An 18421-nucleotide genomic window follows, 5' to 3' on the forward strand; every position below is an offset into this window, starting at 1 on the left:
GGGGACTACTCTTCGTTGCAGTGTGCAGGCTTCTCATTGCGGTGGCTTCCCTTGTTGCAGAGCACGGGCTCTAGGCGCGCAGGCTTCAGTAGTTGCAGCATGCAGGTTCAGTAGTTGTGGCTCACGGGCTTAGTTGCTCTGCGGCATGTGGGATCTTCCTGGACCAGGGCTCGAACCTGTGTCCCCTGCATTGGCAGGTGGTTTCTTAACCGCTGTGCTACCAGGGAAGCCCGGGTTCTTTATTGTTGACAATTATATTACACTGGTAAGTCTTCTTGGCAAGAGTTTATGTTTATTCACTATAATATTTGACTACATTTAAAGTTCAGGTGTTTTCATATTGCCTTTTGCAACTGAGATTTATTCAATAAGATTTTTTTATTTTACTGGAGGATTAAAATCATTTTAGAAATTTCGAGTTTTAAGGCCTGTTTTGTCCCTACAGTAGTAAATGGTATCAGATTACTGTTTTTCAAGTTCTTAAGTTTGCTTTTACTAACTTATGACAGCAAATAGTATCTGTTATCAGCAAGGCTGCTTCTAGAATTCATTTGAATGCTCCTTGAGGGCAGGAATGTTTGTTCTTTTTCACTGCTGTATCCCTAGAACCTAAAACAGTGGCTGGCACATGGTAGGGGTTCAATAAATATTTGTTGAATGAGTATATATGAATATATTAAATTTATCAGTATTCAATATGTTAGAGAAATAGTAAGACTTCTTAATTTCATGTTTTGAAATATCAAAACTTAGTGGTTTTAATTAGCTACGTTCTCTGGCTTACTTTTTCTTTCGTCCTTTTATTGACTAATCAGTTTAGTAAACATTTCCATTACAGGGTAAACTAAGAAGAGATGATATATAGTCAATAGATTTTTTAAATGAGACACCAGTTCTTTTTAAAGTTTCTTTGGAGAGGGTAAGGTTAACAAACATCTTAGCCTATGATATCAGTCATCTATACTTTTTAAAATTTATTTTTACTCTCTTGTTCATGTAATTGTTTCTAGGACTAATTAAAAGGATCATATTTTTTTTTTTTTTTTAGTAAACGTATTTATGTATGTATGTATGGCTGAATTGGGTCTTTGTTGCTGCACACGGGCTAGTTGTGGTGCACGGGCTTAGTTGCTCTGAGGCATGTGGGGTCTTCCCGGACCAGGGCTTGAACCTGTGTCCCCTGCACTGGCAGGCAGACTCCCAACCACTGCACCACCAGGGAAGTCCCTAAAAGGATCATATTTCTTAGGTATCTCTTACACATGCTCAAAAGGGAACACACTGAAGCTTAATAATTAAAATTTTTAATGTATTTATTTATTGAGCAAATATTTTGAGTGCCTACTGCAAGCCAGGCACCATTCTCTCTTCTGGGAGTACTATTCTATGTTTTGAGAGAAAAAAAAGACAAAACTTTCTTTCTTCATGGAACTTACATTCTCATAGGAGAGATAGGGAAACAAGATGTAGAATAAAAACAGATTTCTCTAATAGGGTAGATTCTTTTAAGTTACTTTTGTAGGTTGGACCTTTTAAAAATAATCAGTTCATTAAATACCACTTTGACATTGTTGGGGAATGAGATGCCACATGTGAGAGCCTAGAATAGGGCAAGGCACTTTGGTAGGAACAGTTTTGTAAACAAAAATGGAGTTTACAGCCCGTGCTCTCAGTATTCTTCACACAAGAACTGCAGTGCAAAGCTATTTAAAGATAACCACCTGCAGTGTCGGTAGTATGCTTTCAGAGTCCACAAAAGTCGGAGTTTCTTGACAGCTGGCTCAGTCTAGGCAGACAGTGGGTGGAACAAAAGTATAGAGATGCTAAACAACATACGTATTTGGGAATAGTGACCTTTTTGAAGTGGTAGAAACTGGAAGAGGGGTGTGTGTGTGTGTGTGTGTGTGTGTGTGTGTGTGTGTGTGTTTTGGGGGAACTTATGAGTAGTATCAGGAGCAGAGATAGAAAAAGTAAATTAAAGGTGGATTGTATGCAGCAGGTCTCTAGATGGTCCTGTAAATAATGGGGAGCCGCAGATGACTTTTTAGTTGGACAGTGGCAAGATTACATTTCTTGTTGAGAAAATTAAGTGACTATGGGAAGGATGGGTTGGAGAGTACGACAGGGAGGTTCCAGGCTACTTGGGGCATCTAAAGTATAGCCCAGGGGCAAGACCATAATCCCTGTAAGGGTGCCTCCTGAAGCACAAGTCCATAGTATATAATGTGACTAGAATTGTGCCATGTGGCAGGCAGCCTTGTGACCAACAGAGGGATGAGGGTCAAAAGCTGAAGATACTGAAAGTGAAGAAGAGAATCCAAGAGAATTTTGTGGTTAATAGGATTGGTAACCTACTGGGGATGGGAGTTTTGTGGGATAATAATAATTATAGATGGTTTGAAGTTTAAGACGGATCTTCACATTAGGTAGTGATCGTCTGGACAACACTTTTTTCCCCCCACCTTGTATCTCGTTTTCATAAATTGCTTCATCCCTCATTGAGCCTACCATACCCATCTTTTTTCCACCCCTAATTTGAGCTTTGATATCTGTTTTGGACTATATAGTAAAGCTTATTAGAAGTATTTCTGAAACAAAGGAATTTTTCCTGTGGGGGGAGGTACTTTGAGAAAAGGGTATATGGGCTTTAAGTATACTTAAAGTATAGGGCTCTTTTAAAAAAATCATTTATTTTATTTATTTATTTTTGGCTGTGTTGGGTCTTGGTTGCTGCGCGCGGGCTTTCTCTAGTTGTGGCGAGCGGGGGCTACTCTTCGTTGTGGTGCATGGGCTTCTCGTTGCGGTGGCTTCTCTTGTGGAGCACAGGCTCTAGGCATGCAGCCTTCAGAAGTTGCGGCTCGCTGGCTCTAGAGCACAGGCTCAGTAGTTGTGGCACATGGGCTTAGTTGCTCTGCGCCTTAACCACTGTGCCACCAGGGAAGTCCCTAGGGCTCTTAATATATGTCAAAGTTAACTCATTTATTATATTCCAGATTTAATTTTCTAGATAAATTTTCTTATGGTATAGTAACTTTAATATAATTTTATGATATTTAATTATAACAGTCTAGCCCTGTGAGGTACGTTAAAACATTTGATTATGGAAAAATTTAAATATACCCCAAAATACTAGAGTATAATGAACCCCAGTATACCTATCAACATTTTGCTGGTCTTGTTTCATCTGTTTTTCTCTCTGCCCTTTTACTCTTTTTTTTTTTTTTTGCTGAAATATTTTAAAGCAAATGCTAAGCATATTCTTTCACCATAAATACTTGAATATTTAACAGTTAAGGACTTTATTATTATTATTAATACAACCACAAAACCATTATCACACCAAGCAATCATCTTTACCCCAACTTAACACCATCTAATATAATACCCATTCTGGATTCAGATTTCCCTTTTGGTTTTGAAAAAGAGTTTTGTAGCTGGATTGTTTGAATCAGGTTTCAAACAAGTCTTGTGGTTATTTTTAAAGTTGATATTTTTTAAAGAGAAAATTAAGGCAGTGTGAAAACATTTTAGTATAAGCTATTCTAAGAGAGCAATGCTGTTTTGACAGCCATTCTGTCTGGAACTTAGTTTTGTACAAGGAGGTATCGAAATAGCTAGTATCTATTTTTTATGATTTTTAAACATAGGAAATCTTTCCAAAATGGGGGAAGTGGGTGTGACCCCACTTATCTAGAAGCCTAGAGTATGAAAATATGAGCTATTCAAGAAGGTTCAGGTTTGGGGGAAGACCACATCTCTCTTAGTCAAAACACCCTAGATGGGATTTGAGACTGTTTTTGTAACTACTTGTGTAATGTTACAGTATGTTTTATCTCCCTGGATGTACCTTCCTCATCTATAAAATGAGTGGCTGATTTTTTTTTTTTTAATTTTTATTGAAGTGTAGTTGATTTACAGTGTTGTGAAGAGTGGGTGATTTCTTATATTCCTTTTGAGTTCTTATTTTTGTGTGTTTTATTTTCTATTTATTCTTAACTTTAACAGGATTCTCAAAGTTGGATTGGTGGAAGCAATGAACCATTGACTGGCTTTACATGGAGAGGTGGTTGCGAAAGAGAAACTACAGGCATACAAGTCTGGAATGAAGTGTTTGTGATCGACAGACCTAATGGAACAAAAGTGAGATTCTCTTTATAGTTTTTTACTATATATAGTAAAAAAACATATATATAGTTTTTTACTATATATAGTAAAAAAAAATATATATAGTTTTTTACTAAAAAAACTAGTTTTTTTTCTTCCATATTCTTTCTTGAGCAAAACAACACAGAACTATTAATATCTGATAACTTTAACATATGTGGATTATTATGTCAAAATGTGTGAGATACTTAAGTTAGAGGACTTTTCTTGACTTAATTACTGATTTTGATATTAACCATTTTATATTTGACTTTTATAGTCACTATTGGTGAATTTTTTACTTAGTATTTTAAACTTTTAAATTCCTAGGTGGCTGTGCTGCTAATGGATACCCAGGGTGCCTTTGATAGCCAGTCAACTATCAAAGATTGTGCAACAGTGTTTGCTCTGAGCACTATGACTAGCTCTGTCCAGGTGAGATACAGAGATGCCGCGGTATGATCAGGTCAGACAATCCTAATACCTTTGCTCTTCCTCAAAATGCCTTTTGATTGAAGGGAAAAAAAGGATTAAAATCAGAGAAACTATTTACATTTAGTATTGGTCACTTACATTTCTATGCTTGCTGTTCTGGCCTACAATGTGAAATTTCATACTTTTAGTGCTCACCAGGGAAACAGTGAACCAATAGCCAATCCCTTTGGTATTTCATCATAGCATCTATGCTTTTTTCTTTTTAAAGGAATATATATTATTGCATGATATCCTTAATTGAATTCAAGGATATTCAGTTGATATTGAATTCAATTGAATTCAGTCATATACAGTAAAGTATAGGGTGTTTCTTTATATTTTGGCTAAACCAACCAACCAAACAACAAAACCAAGTAATTAAATTTAGTTTTCTACTCGATATGTATGACAACTAGTACATGATTATTTGAACTAATGGAGGTAGAGGCATAATAATTCTTATTTAGGAAACCTTAATGATGTTTATATAATAAACTAAGGACTTAAAGCACCTGTTTCATTTAGAAAGGGGTAAAATCCTTTCTGTTTTTTCACTTATGCTGTACCCTAGAGTTATGTTTGGTGTTCTATCAAGTTCTAGTCTCTTCAAGCTAGGCCATCTCTTTTCTGTATAATTTAGACTAATTGCACTGAATTAAACCACCACAGGTCATTTTTTATTTCTTTACTTTCTGTTTCCTGAGCTCATCTGTGGTTGATACTTCTCTGGCTGAAAAATGAATTATTGAAGTATGGTGGTTAGATCCAGCTGGTGATGTATCAAGATGTATATTTGCAAATATTTTAAAAAGTATGTGCTTCTCCTGAGATAAATATTTCTTATGGATGGTAGATTATAGGTGATACCGTCACAGTGTCTTGGAATTTTTGTGCTTTCCATTAATATCTGGAATGTATGACCAGTTTCTATTAAAGTTCCCATTTCCTTTCTTCCTCAATTTGAAGTATCCAGCTGTCAGAGTGGAAACAAGTTTTGGAATTATTATGAGATAAAAGAGAAGTGGCTTCTTTTTATTATAGGGATGGGAATATCTGTCACTACAAACTAAGTGATGTTATTGGGGACTCTCAGAGTCTCTTTTTTTCAGTTTGTCCTACCTCTTTTTCTCTGATCTTGCAGGGCAGCACAACTGCCATTTTCTTGAGGCGAGCAGAAGCCACATCTTTGTATTTATATTATCGCATTATAGCCCTTCAGATTAGCTGGCTCTGTGGCTTGCATTAAATTATAAGTTCTCTGTCCTAAAACTTATACCATGGTGTTCTCTTGTTTATTCAACTTTATGATAGCAAGAGAACTGGTTTTGGACAACCATGTAAAGCCATTCAGCCACTTTCTTATCGTAAAACAAAGATTTTGCCCATCTTGCCTATCTCACATGTGGTTTTGTGTGCAGTCAGAAATGAGATACAAATGAGATAATGCATAAGAAAGCGGTTTGTAAACTAAATAATCAAGAAGATTAATTTTTTTTTTCTTTTTTAAGGCCGAACCGTGCGGCATATGGGATCTTAGTTTCCCAACCAGGGATTGAACCCATGCCTTCATGCATTGGAAGTGTGGAGTCTTTTTTAAAATTTATTTATTTATTTATTTATGGCTGTGTTGCTGTGCGTGGGCTTTTCTCTAGTTGCAGCGAGTGGGGGATATTCTTCGTTGTGGTGCGCGGGCTTCTCTTTCTCTGGCTTCTCGTTGCAGAGCATGGGCTCTAGAGCGCAGGCTCAGTAGTTGTGGCACACGGGCTTAGTTGCTCCGTGGCATGTGGGATCTTCCCGGACCAGGGCTCAAACCTGTGTCTCCTGTGTTGGCAGGCGGATTCTTAACAACTGCGCCACCAGGGAAGTCCCAGGAATGCAGAGTCTTAACCACAGGGACCACCAGGGAAGTCCCTAAAATTAGTTTTTATTATTGCTTCTTTCCTGATTCTTGAGGCTAGATTTCTCTCCTTCCTTACATAAGTTATCTGGCTGATAGATCAATAACAAATTAATCCCTTTGTCATTTATTCTTTCAAAAAATAATTACTGAGCATCTATTAAGTACAACACAATATGCTAAGTACTAATGATCTACAATAAACAAATCTTTTCTGTTTGCTATTTACAACCTGGCCCTGACAATGTAGGGATCTGGTCCTATTTTCTAAAAGCTAAGGCCCATATGAGTGAGAATAGGTTGGTTATTCTTTCAGTTTTTAAGTTTAAATCTAGAGTTTAATCACCTCATCATTAATTACTTTTTAAGAACCTGTTTGGAATTAGTCAACTGAGAATATCATTTTAGGTTTGCCAGGCTATATTGGCTGTTTATATTCTTGACCTCCAAGTGATTAAGTTAGATTATCACTTATTTGCTGTTAGAACAAATTGTTCTATATTTGGAGTAACCCTATTTTCTTAGATATAAGTTATTTCCTAGCAGAGGTGACAACTATGGACATCCACTTTTGTCCTTTGGTGGTCCAGGTCATCTTTTAAAGACCTGACTCAGAAGGATTGGACCTAGCGAATCTTTTCTCCAGTTACTGTTTCTTGAGAGTAGTGAAGTTTGCGTTACCAGCTCTGGTCTGTGGGCCTTGGAAAGTGGAAGAGTGTTACCTACTGTGTGTGTGTGTGGGGGGGGAGGTAAAATGTTCATGTTAAGTTATTTAGACTGACTTTGCTTAAGTAAAACGATAACCATAATATTACAGTCAAGTTAGTTGAGGCACCCACTGAATAAACCATAAACTATATACTATGAATGCTCCAGGGAGGAATTTATCTTTGTATTGGGTTGGCCAAAAAGTTCGTTTGGGTTTTCTGTAACATCTTACAGAGAAAAACCCGAACGAACTTTTTGGCCAAACCAATAGAACTATGCCCTTCACATTCATTGATTTAGAAAAACAGTTGGGTAGTTGGGGGAACTCTTCACTTAAAAAAAAAATCATGTCATAACATTAAAGAAACTTACTATGTAATATACTTTTTTTTTTTTTAATGTCTGCTGCCTTCTTGGCCCCATATGTGTATATTCATGATTTTTACACAGTTTAACACCACTGCTTCCCCCTTAATGTTTTATCCTAACTGTTAGGAAAAAAGAAAATTCTTTTCATGGACCACTGGTTAAGATAGTGACTGAGTCATTCATTTGTGCTCAGGTGTAAAATAGCCTTCGTTTCCACAAGTAAAGTTATACACAGCTGGGTATTCAAAGTAAAACACTAATAAAAACAAAAATTTGTTTTAACAGGTGTATAATTTGTCTCAAAATATTCAAGAAGATGATCTTCAACACTTGCAAGTATGTATGTCTCAAAGAATGTATGCCAAAGTGTTGAAAATTTAATTCCCACTTTGTTGTGACTTTACACCAAGAACCTGTAATATTGTAAGAAGATTGACTATCATATGGTTTTAAACAGATGTACGACTTCTTAACTAGAAGAAATTTTAAAGTATATGCAGTCTTAAAAAATTAAATGCTTGGCTTTCAAATGATTTTAAAGGCTCTGACATCTAGTCGTCTGATATAGAATAGCTTTACAGAGGTCTTCTTTTAACCTTTTCGGGGGCATTATTTTAAATAATTTGATTTAATAGTTATTTACAGAATACGGCAGACTTGCAATGGAAGAAATCTACCAGAAGCCATTTCAGGTAAATAAATATTTTATCATTAAAAAAAATTTTATCTATGAAAAGCTATCATCTTGTATCTCTGGAGATATGAGGACATTATGCAAAACTCATTTTTAGCAACAGATCTAGTGGAATTGAAACTAATTTATGGTAATGTCATCACCATCTTATCAGTAGCAGCTTACAGGATAGGAAATAGAACAAATGAATATAGACTGGTTCTTAATACTTTTACTTAAAAGGTTAATAACATTTCTTTTAACTGGATATTACTTCCAAAACTTGAGATAGTCATGTAAATTTCTTTTATATGTGATAAACTACTAGAAAATGTTATTGGTTGTATGTGTGTGTGTGTGTGTGTGTGTGTGTGTGTGTGTGTGTGGTATATTACAAGTTGAGGTTAGACCTATTATTCTTTATTTTTGTATCAAATAGAAAAGTTTCAGAATGTATTATGTCTCTCCCCCATGTGTTTTTTCATTACTTTTAAATGTTAGGTACAGAATATTAAGTCAGAAATTAACCTTGATTTGAGAAGCATATGCTCTGCTTGCTTCTGTGGAGTCTTATCATTAGAGATTTTTAAAAAAGCAGAGCTAATTTCAGATAGATTCTTCTTTGAAACAAGTGTAATTTGTAAGTAGACATTTTACTATTTGGTTAGTTGTGTTATAGTAGGTGAGAATGACTCCACCCTGTTTGCTCATCAGTGTGTGAAGTCCTTCCTGTGTGATAGCATCACTGGTGATTCTGTTAGTGGGTTACATTGATTCTGCCTCAGTCTTGTCTGGCTCAGGTGATCATTTTTATGAAATATTTGGGCAGGTTATGGGGTTATTTTGTGTATATGATGAAATATACTCTATTTGGCCTCTATCAGTTTTTCTGAACTGGGGTAATTTTGCCACCCAGGGGGCATTTACCAGTGTCTGGAGACATTTTTGGTTGTTACAGTTTTGGGGAGGAAGTTCATGCCATTGGCATCTAGTTTATAGAGGCCAGACATGCTGTTCAACATCCTACAAAATGTAGGACAGCCATGCACAGCTAAGAATTATCTGACCCGAAGTGTCAGTAGTGCTGAGTTGAGGAACTTAAGCATATAGGAATTAAAAATTCTATGAAAAGAACTAATTGGTCTAGAATTAGGTTAGTTGGTCTTCTAGTTACACAATCTTGACTTAAAATTATGATCTGTATACCCTGATATGTCTTTTGTTTCTTTTTAAAATATCCTGTATTATTGCTTGTGGTGACTCTTACACACAGTGAGGTTCTCAGATGGAGGTAGTTTCTTGGTATAGGAGCTGGGAGTATTGTTGGCTTATGTAGGCTCTTGTTATAACTATGAGTAGTATTAAGCCATTTGGTTACTATAACTTTTGATAAGGATTGTTTTTGGGGAGTAAGGGGTGCTTCAGTTATTAAAGTAGTAATTTTTGGTAAAGTTTTATAAGAAATGATTTCAATTTTTTCCCCTTCTTTCTGTAGACACTTATGTTTTTGATTCGAGACTGGAGTTATCCTTATGAACATTCATATGGTTTGGAAGGTGGAAAACAATTCCTTGAAAAGAGATTGCAGGTAAGCCCCCATTTCTTAGAGAAGAGAGCATAAGCACCAAGCCCCAGGTGAGATGTGGACTGTCTGGACTGCTGCTTAGACTACCAACCTCTGAGTGTCATTGGAACAAATTGAGTATCCCAAGTTAACCCAGATAACTGCATACATAATTGATGAGAAGTAAATTGGTAGCACTCCTGTGAAAGAGGACAATAGAAATGCCCTCAAGTAGAAGTTAAGGAATGGATATTCTCTCCAGAGCCAACTGCCCCTTCAATAAATCAATATTCAAAGGATAAAAGTTTGAAGTAGACTAACTTTTTGATCTGCTCAGGTTGCAGCATTTCTCTTTCTGGCCCAGCTGAGCTTCTGAGCATTTGGGACAGGCTGGATAATCTAGTGTGGATGCATTGAACACAGATGATGTGAGACTCTCTTTCCAAGGATACTATCTCGTATAGTGGCAGCATATAGAGAAAAAAGGGATCTTAACCATTATCTAGTATAGCCTTTACACACACACACACACACACACACACACACACAAAACTGGGACCCAGAAAAGTGACTTGCCTTTGGTCACTTAACTAATTATTGATAACTGGGAGTAGGACCCAAATGTCCAAGCTCCTGGCCTGGCCTGTGCAAATGCCACACCAAGTCATTCCTGGAAAATAACATGGAAGTACTTTGGGAAACCCTCAGGTCAGATACTACCTACCTACTGACGTCCACAAAAGATACATAAAAATACCTTTATTCATAAGTAGGAGGTTTAGCTCTTTGGGGTAATAAAATTTTGTTTGTTTCCTATGAAAAAATGCATTTAATTTCGCAGCCACATGCAAAGACTTAGGGTTTAATGTAATTTTTCTTAATCCTAAAATAAGATCAAAACCAGCTCCTCATTTCTTGGATTATTTGAAAGGCATTTCTAGACTTGTCAGAGATAATTTCATTCATCAGCGTTTTCTCTGGTTTGTTCAGAAGAAATTAACCCACAGCACATCAGGCATATTAACTAAATTCAGAATTATGTACTTCAAAGATAAGGAGGTTTTTAAATATATTATTGAAGCCATACAGAAAAGTACTCAGATCATAAGTGTGCAGCTTGAGGAGTTTGTACAAATTGAACATAGCCATGTAACCACCCAGAAGCAACTGCCTGTATCCACTAACTCCCGCACCCCCCGCAAACCCTTCATTACTCTTTTGACCTCCAACAGGCTTGGTTTTTGGACTTTTTATGAAAGGAATCATATACAGTATGTATTCTTTTGTGTCCAGCTTCTTTTGCCCAGTATTACATTTCTGAGATTAATCCACATTGTTGCATGTAGTTTAGTTCACTTATACTCATTGCTATGCAGTCTTCCATTGTATGAACAGGCAACAGGTTTTCCATTCTACTTTTGATGGAGATTTAGGTAGTTTCCAGATTTTGTTGATTACGAATGGTGCATGTTTTTTAGAATGGTTTTTGAGACGAGTTTGGGAGAATATGTGAGTTATATTGGGATAAGTAGTTATTAAAAATCTAACATTAGGATTTCCTTCCAGAAAATACATAGCAGTCTCTCTTCTGCAAAACACTGATAAACTAGCATAAATCATAAATAATCATTTGGAGTAAGTGCCGAAATCCTAATAAATTTTTAAGGCTCTTTGGACTGCATTGGAGCTTTTCGCCTTATCTGTTGTTTTGCTCAGGGGCTGACCTTTTTATTCGTAGGCAAATTAGTACTTTGTTTTTCTCTTTGCCATTATAAGTACTTTAAAGGCAAATTCTTAATTTATTTACTGGTTTATAAATCACAGCCACACCTGTTGTTCTGGTGTTAGATATTATGATTAATTATTATTTGTATTTATTCATATCCTTGGCAGCTAACATGGGAAAAAAAGTCTTTTTTGTTTTAAGACAGAGTGGGATCTTATCAAATGGTTAGAAATGGGTCTTTAGTAAAATTTTATTGTCAAGAAGCACACACCTAGACTAGCATCTGAGTTAATGTGCGTGCATGTGAGTACGTATGTGTGTTTTCTTAAAAAAATGTGTTTTTCTCTTGTTTGCACCTTCACCTTGTCTCCTTCTGTCCCCAGGTAAAACAAAATCAACATGAAGAGCTACAGAATGTAAGGAAGCACATTCACAATTGTTTCTCAAATCTTGGTTGCTTCCTTTTGCCACATCCTGGTCTTAAAGTTGCAACTAATCCTAGTTTTGATGGGAGATTGAAAGGTGGGAATTCCCATTCTTGCTAAAATCAGAACTTAAGTTTTAGAGACTGGAAGTTAAAAAAAATACATGGTTCCTTAAATTTTTTCTTTTATACTGGAGGACGTTTTAATGCATTATTAATGGTGTGATTGTAATGTATTGGTTTCTTGCAAACACCTGGCATATTGATTAACATTTTATAAGGTGGTCTGTTGCTCAGCACTGATGTCCTAAAAATACTGAAGGCTAAGAACATTTCAGTATTTCGTCTGATTGCACTCTGCTAAAAAGCATCACCAATATATTATATTGATGTAATTAGATTTAAGTCTGTTCGGGGGTGATGGTGTAATTTTTTGTATATGTTTTAGGATTATTTTGAGCATGATGGCAAAAGGCTTGAGGATTGACAAAACTTTTAACAGTATGGCTGGAGAAACAAAATTTAGTATTAAAATTTAATACAATTTCATGAATTGCTTGCCATTTGGAAAGGATAGTTTAGTTAAAATACTTGATGTGGAATTTGTTCTGGTAGGCCACAGTTTTATTTGTTATTTGGGCTGAAAGAATTATTGGGAGATGACGGAAGTGGGGTAGTAGAGTGGAGGGGTGGTTATATTTTTTCCTAGGAGATGTGACAGTGTGATGTGTTTGGATGAGTTTTTTGAAATGAATCTACACTTACGTAGCATATTTTTAATTTATGAAATAGAATTTTATTAACTCTTACCAATGGGGACTTTACTTTTTTTTTTTTTTTACTAACATATTGACTAATTTCATGTCCACTAGATATTGATGAAGAGTTTAAACGAGAGCTTCGAAATCTGGTTCCATTGCTGCTTGCCCCAGAAAATTTGGTAGAAAAAGAGATAAGTGGATCTAAAGTCACTTGTAGAGATCTTGTAGAATACTTTAAGGTAGGAAAATTCTTACATTAAATGGCTTTGTCTAAGTTAGAAATATAGCTGACTTAAAACTCATTTGTATGTACAAGAAATTTCTTACCTTTATTTTAAAGCAAAAAAGTAAAATTTATATTTTTTTGCCTTGAATTGGATGTATCAGTATTTAAGAATATTTAAGATGGTAGCAGACAACATGTATCTTCTAGACAGTGATTTTATTCTTTGTAGAGTTATCCTACTTTTTCTCCAGCTCTGATATGGAAAGAAGAACCATTCACCATAATATTACAATACCACTCTATCATTTGAGAATGATAATAGGTATTGGGAGCATAATTCTGTATCCTGAGTTCTCACAAAAGCCTTCTCTCAGAGTCTGGGCCTTGATAAGAGCAGCTGAAAGTATCCAGACTGGGTTTGAGCTCAAGTAAATTATGCATAGATTTTTTTTTCCCCCTCTGCTGTTCTCTAGTCTTTTTTTTTTTTTTTTTTTTTTTTGGGCGGCGGGGGTCTCACCCTTGTTGCCTCTCCCGCTGCGGGGCACAGTCTCCGGATGCGCAGGCTCAGTGGCCGTGGCTCACGGGCCCAGCTGCTCCGTGGCATGTGGGATCTTCCCGGACTGGGGCACAAACCCATGTCCCCTGCATCGGCAGGCGGACTCTCAACCACTGCGCCACCAGGGAAGCCCTGTTCTCTAGTCTTTATAGCTTGCTTGCCAGAGCAAGACTATTGTAGAGGTTTGTATTTATTCATTGTAGTTGTAAATAGACAGAAGGGAAATACAGTTAACTAAGAGTGTATTTTTGTATTATTTAATGGACACTTGATCACTTTCATACTATCTTTGTTCAGTTATGAATTAATTTAGAGTCAGTAGAAAGTTGAGGTGAAAGATTCCTATATAGAACTTACTTAAAAACGTTCATCTTTCTTTCTTACTCTTAAACCACAAATTCAGTAATATTTTTTCCCTTGAACTGAAGTATATTTTAAGCTGGTCAAAGGAAAATACTGAGTTAAAATATTTTCTTACATATTTATTTGAAATGTTGGCATTAGGGGAGAATTATGGATTTCTTTTCATAAAGTAGATGGCATTTTATATATAACTTTTAAATATGAGACATAATTTTTATGCCAAGTTGGAGTTATATTTAGAGACATTTCTCTAGGATATTATTTAGCAGCATACACACTTAATAATGTTGAGAATAGGGTTAACTCTGTTGGAATGAGAGTATATGATTTTTAAAGCCTAGACTTTTCTTATAATAGTGTGAATCATTTTTCTATTTAATGATTTTTCTTTCTTTGGGGATGTGGAGCCAACTTGCATAACCTATGAATATAATGAGTCTTCTGTATTTTTAGGCTTACATTAAAATTTATCAAGGAGAGGAACTTCCACATCCAAAGTCCATGCTTCAGGTAGTGTGTGTGTTGTACATACATTTATTTACGAAGGAGAAAAAAAAATCTTTGCTTTAGAGATAAATGCTGGAAATGGGGTAGTGTTTCTTTCCATGCAAATACATTTTAGATGCTTAAGGCATGGGTCCTGAAGTTTTAATGAGTTTCAGTAACTACAGGTTGCACACCTTGCACACCAGAAATGAGGGTCCTCGGTGCCTTCTCTTCAGTTGCTCAAAAAGTGTAGGAGAATTTCTGCTTCAGAAGATAGCTTCATATGGGCCTTGCCAAACCAAGAGCCTTGCTTCTGCTTTCTGAGTCTTTGACAATGAATGTTGTTTGAAATAAGGCTTATTTTCTCTTGATATTAATGATTCACGTCTGGTTCTAGTGAATATAGATTTTGTTTTTATTTTTTTTAAAAAGGTGTTCTTTAGGGACAATGTTATTTTAACCTAATTCATTTTTTTTTTAATTAATTAATTAATTTATTTATTTTTGGCTGTGTTGGGTCTTCGTTTCTGTGCGAGGGCTTTCTCTAGTTGTGGCAAGCGAAGGCCACTCTTCATCGCGGTGCACGGGCCTCTCACTATCGTGGCCTCTCTTGTTGTGGAGCACAGGCTCCAGACGCGCAGGCTAAGTGGTTGTGGCTCACGGGCCTAGTTGCTCCGTGGCATGTGGGATCTTACCAGACCAGGGCTCGAACCCGTGTCCCCTGCATTGGCAGGCGGACTCTCAACCACTGTGCCACCAGGGAAGCCCAACCTAATTCATTTTTTAAAAAATTTGCTACTTTGGGCAGTTTCTCAGTTTTATAGTGGATTAAACTGTTTTTTCATAAAACCCATCCAATAAGCAGGTGGATTTAAAAATGTATCTTGTGTGTAATACTGATTATGAGAGAGAGGACCATATGAGTAATTCTTGATTCTTTGCACCTGGGGACTTGACACATTTTAGGGTTGTATATGTTTAATTTTCTATAATTTCCTGGGCATATGTGGTATTTTCTACAAACCCACTTTAACAAACCTAAGCAAAACAAGATTAAGCAGGTAGTCCTATTAGAAGCAATTATTATGTCCTTTATACTGGTGTTTCCTTCAATTAGAAAGGGAAACTGGAAGTTGATAATATTTTCTCTGATTCATTTTCAGACTTGGTCATTGTACATAATTTATTGTCTTAATCAGAATTTATAGTTATCAGGTATTTCACATAAAATTGGCACATTTTATTTTATTTCTTAGGCAACAGCTGAAGCTAATAATCTTGCTGCAGTAGCAGGAGCAAGAGAGATCTATTGCAAAAGTATGGAGCAGGTTTGTAACTAAAATTTAAATTTGACACTAGAGTAAGATAGAAGATTTTTATATTTAAAATAATTGAACCAATTTGTGCTCCTTTTACATTGTCATGTTACATCATTCCCAAATTTCCCTTTATCATCTCTGCTGGAAATAAACTAAGAATATAATTCCCATGGTTAGAGTGCAGGATATGGGTAGTAAGTTATTACATAGACCACGCTGAAATCTTTTCTGACACATGATTCAGAGTGCTGTTATTAGTAGCTTCTGATGCAAGCAACATCAGCTTAAGGGCAATAGCAACTTCTTTGCTAAGCTTGCTAACTCAAACATTAAAGTACCTTTTTTATGTTATCTTTTACCCACTTTCTTGCCAGCAGTCTTGTGTACTCTTTTGGTGTATTGCTGGGTCAGGTGAAGTCAGGTACAGATTGCAGTGTAATTCTTTTTGTCTTTATTGGTATATAATTAATACCAATATAATTAATTTTGGAAAGTTTATTTTGCTTGAGTCAGTTAAACATATAAGAAATAAGTAGGTTATGATAATGTGTGAAGTATTATGAACAGATGTAAAACTAAACCATGTAGGTGGTTTGACTTTTTGAGATTAAAAATTATGATCAGGGAATTTCTTTCAAGTGTGAATTATTTCCAGCATGTAATCTGTCCTAATGTAACCCTGCCTTTACAGGTATGTGGTGGGGACAAGCCTTACATTGCACCTTCAGATCTGGAGCGAAGACACCTGAATCTCAAGGAAGTGGCGATTAAACAGTTTTGTTCAGTAAAAAAAATGGGTGGAGATGAATTCTGCCGTCGTTATCAGGACCAGCTTGAGGCTGAAATAGAAGAAACCTATGCAAATTTTATAAAGCACAATGATGGCAAAAATATCTTCTATGCTGCTCGTACCCCTGCCACACTATTTGCAGTCATGTTTGCTATGTATATAATCTCAGGACTGACTGGCTTCGTTGGCCTAAACTCTATAGCCGTCTTGTGTAACCTTGTCATGGGGTTAGCACTGACGTCTCTTTGTACTTGGGCATATGTTAAATACTCTGGGGAGTTCAGAGAAATTGGAACAATGATTGATCAGATTGCTGAAACACTATGGGAACAGGTTGGTATCTGTCTTTTGGTTTTTCAGTGACTAATCTTATCCCTGTGACTCCCCACCCCTCCTTTCAGTCCCCCATTCCTCACCCCCAGTATTTGCACACCTACTTTTCCTTTATCTGGAGAATGGTAAAAGGATATTTTCCTTTTTGTTTAGATGCATAATTTGAATATAAAGTATGAACTGGTTTTTTTCCCCTTTGAAGTTGTAATTATAGTGTGCTTTGGTTGGCTTACATCTGTAATATCCTTTGGATAGATTCTTAGTCATAGGCCTGATTATACTAGACAAGTGGGCAGGGCCAGAGTCTTTAAGGATTTTTTTTTTTAAGAAAAGAAAATATAATTAGTGCAAGAGTTATGAAGGTAAGGAAACAAGTTTGGAAGTGTAATTCTTTTGCTTTAGGAAAGCAAAAGAAGTTTCTTACTAATATTGGCAAGAACCAAGGCATGCTTATATTCCAGGAAAAATATTGTGTCTTCATTGCCTTCCATGAAGTTAATAGTGATTTACTGATGTACTACAAGGAACAATCTTATAGGGAATTCTTACATCAAAGAAACTTTGTTTGACCTCTATACTGTGGAAATACTAATGAACAAAGCAAAGCACCACAAACAGAGAACCAGCTTTTCTTAATCATAATCCGTTATCTCAACCAGAATTCAAATCATGATTTTTTACCTCAAACCAGAATTCAAAGTTGGGCCTGACAAGTATCTACTAAGGAAAGCCTTGTTGTATATCAGCCAACTGTTGTCTGGAATTGCCTGTGTTCAGAAAATTTCATTTAAGGATGTTGTCATTAAAATGATCATCGTGAAATACTTGAGCATCATGTCAAGGACCAGAATGAAAACTACAGTTATTACCGATGGACAGTTATAAAAGGTGTTTTCAGATACCATTTCTGGGCTGATGAAGTATTGGGCTTATTTGAAGATCTAAGATATGCAGGTCCATGTTGGTTTGGCTTTAAATTCAAAGACTGAAGTTGATTGGATGTTGACTTTTCTATTAATAATGTCATTATTATTTTATACAGTGACCCACTATATTAATTTGGATTTTATATTTCTTCTTTATAGAAATGCTCTATTCAGATCTGATTTGGAAGCTTGTGTCTGGATATTTGTAAAATTTAAATTTTTATATCAAAAATAATCTCATTCTTTATATTCCTTTGATATCTTCTGACCGAAGATGGATTAAAAGCTATCACAACCTCAAAAAAAAAAAAGCTATCACAATGTCACTTAAAATATTACCTACTTTAAAAATGTTGGACCATTACTAATTTTGTGCAACATGAATTTCGATAGTTGTACATTGTCTTCTTTTGAAAACCACTCATCTCCCATGCAGCATTGATTCTAGGAGTTTAGAAGTGCCATTATTACAGAACAAGTGAATGGAAGAATCTAAAGTGTGTAAAATTATTTTCAGTATAGTTGAGGTAAGATGATCACTAGTCAGAAGATCTGTGCTGTGTCAACACTTGTCTAAATTGTTTTGCATTTCTCTTTTCTTTTGCTTCAGAGGAGTCCCAGGAAGGTGAGAAACCTACAAAGTCTCAAATTCTTGTAGTCTTAAGTTCTTTAACTTCAAGGCA

At 35.9% G+C, this 18421-nt stretch overlaps 1 protein-coding gene across 5 annotated transcripts in view; it reads left to right on the top strand.

Annotated features, from left to right (window-relative positions):
• Positions 1 to 18421, top strand: part of ATL2 (atlastin GTPase 2) — a 64843-nt gene that overhangs the window by 44082 nt on the left and 2340 nt on the right. For 3 of the 5 annotated variants that reach the window (XM_027113347.1, XM_027113350.1, XM_027113349.1), the window contains 10 exons: positions 4006 to 4140; positions 4474 to 4578; positions 7877 to 7927; positions 8227 to 8283; positions 9760 to 9852; positions 11938 to 12076; positions 12851 to 12978; positions 14338 to 14394; positions 15627 to 15698; positions 16381 to 16812. In XM_027113347.1, coding sequence (XP_026969148.1) covers positions 4006 to 4140; positions 4474 to 4578; positions 7877 to 7927; positions 8227 to 8283; positions 9760 to 9852; positions 11938 to 12076; positions 12851 to 12978; positions 14338 to 14394; positions 15627 to 15698; positions 16381 to 16812 — 1269 coding nt within the window. Of the gene's footprint in view, positions 1 to 4005; positions 4141 to 4473; positions 4579 to 7876; positions 7928 to 8226; positions 8284 to 9759; positions 9853 to 11937; positions 12077 to 12850; positions 12979 to 14337; positions 14395 to 15626; positions 15699 to 16380; positions 16813 to 18348; positions 18364 to 18421 lie in introns of all 5 variants that reach the window. The other 2 variants (XM_027113351.1, XM_027113348.1) reach the window with 2 other exon arrangements.

The sequence above is a fragment of the Aethalodelphis obliquidens genome, unplaced genomic scaffold (assembly GCF_003676395.1).
Source record: "Aethalodelphis obliquidens isolate GAN/ISIS:26980383/991018 unplaced genomic scaffold, ASM367639v1 scaffold12, whole genome shotgun sequence".
Lineage (NCBI taxonomy): Eukaryota > Metazoa > Chordata > Mammalia > Artiodactyla > Delphinidae > Aethalodelphis > Aethalodelphis obliquidens.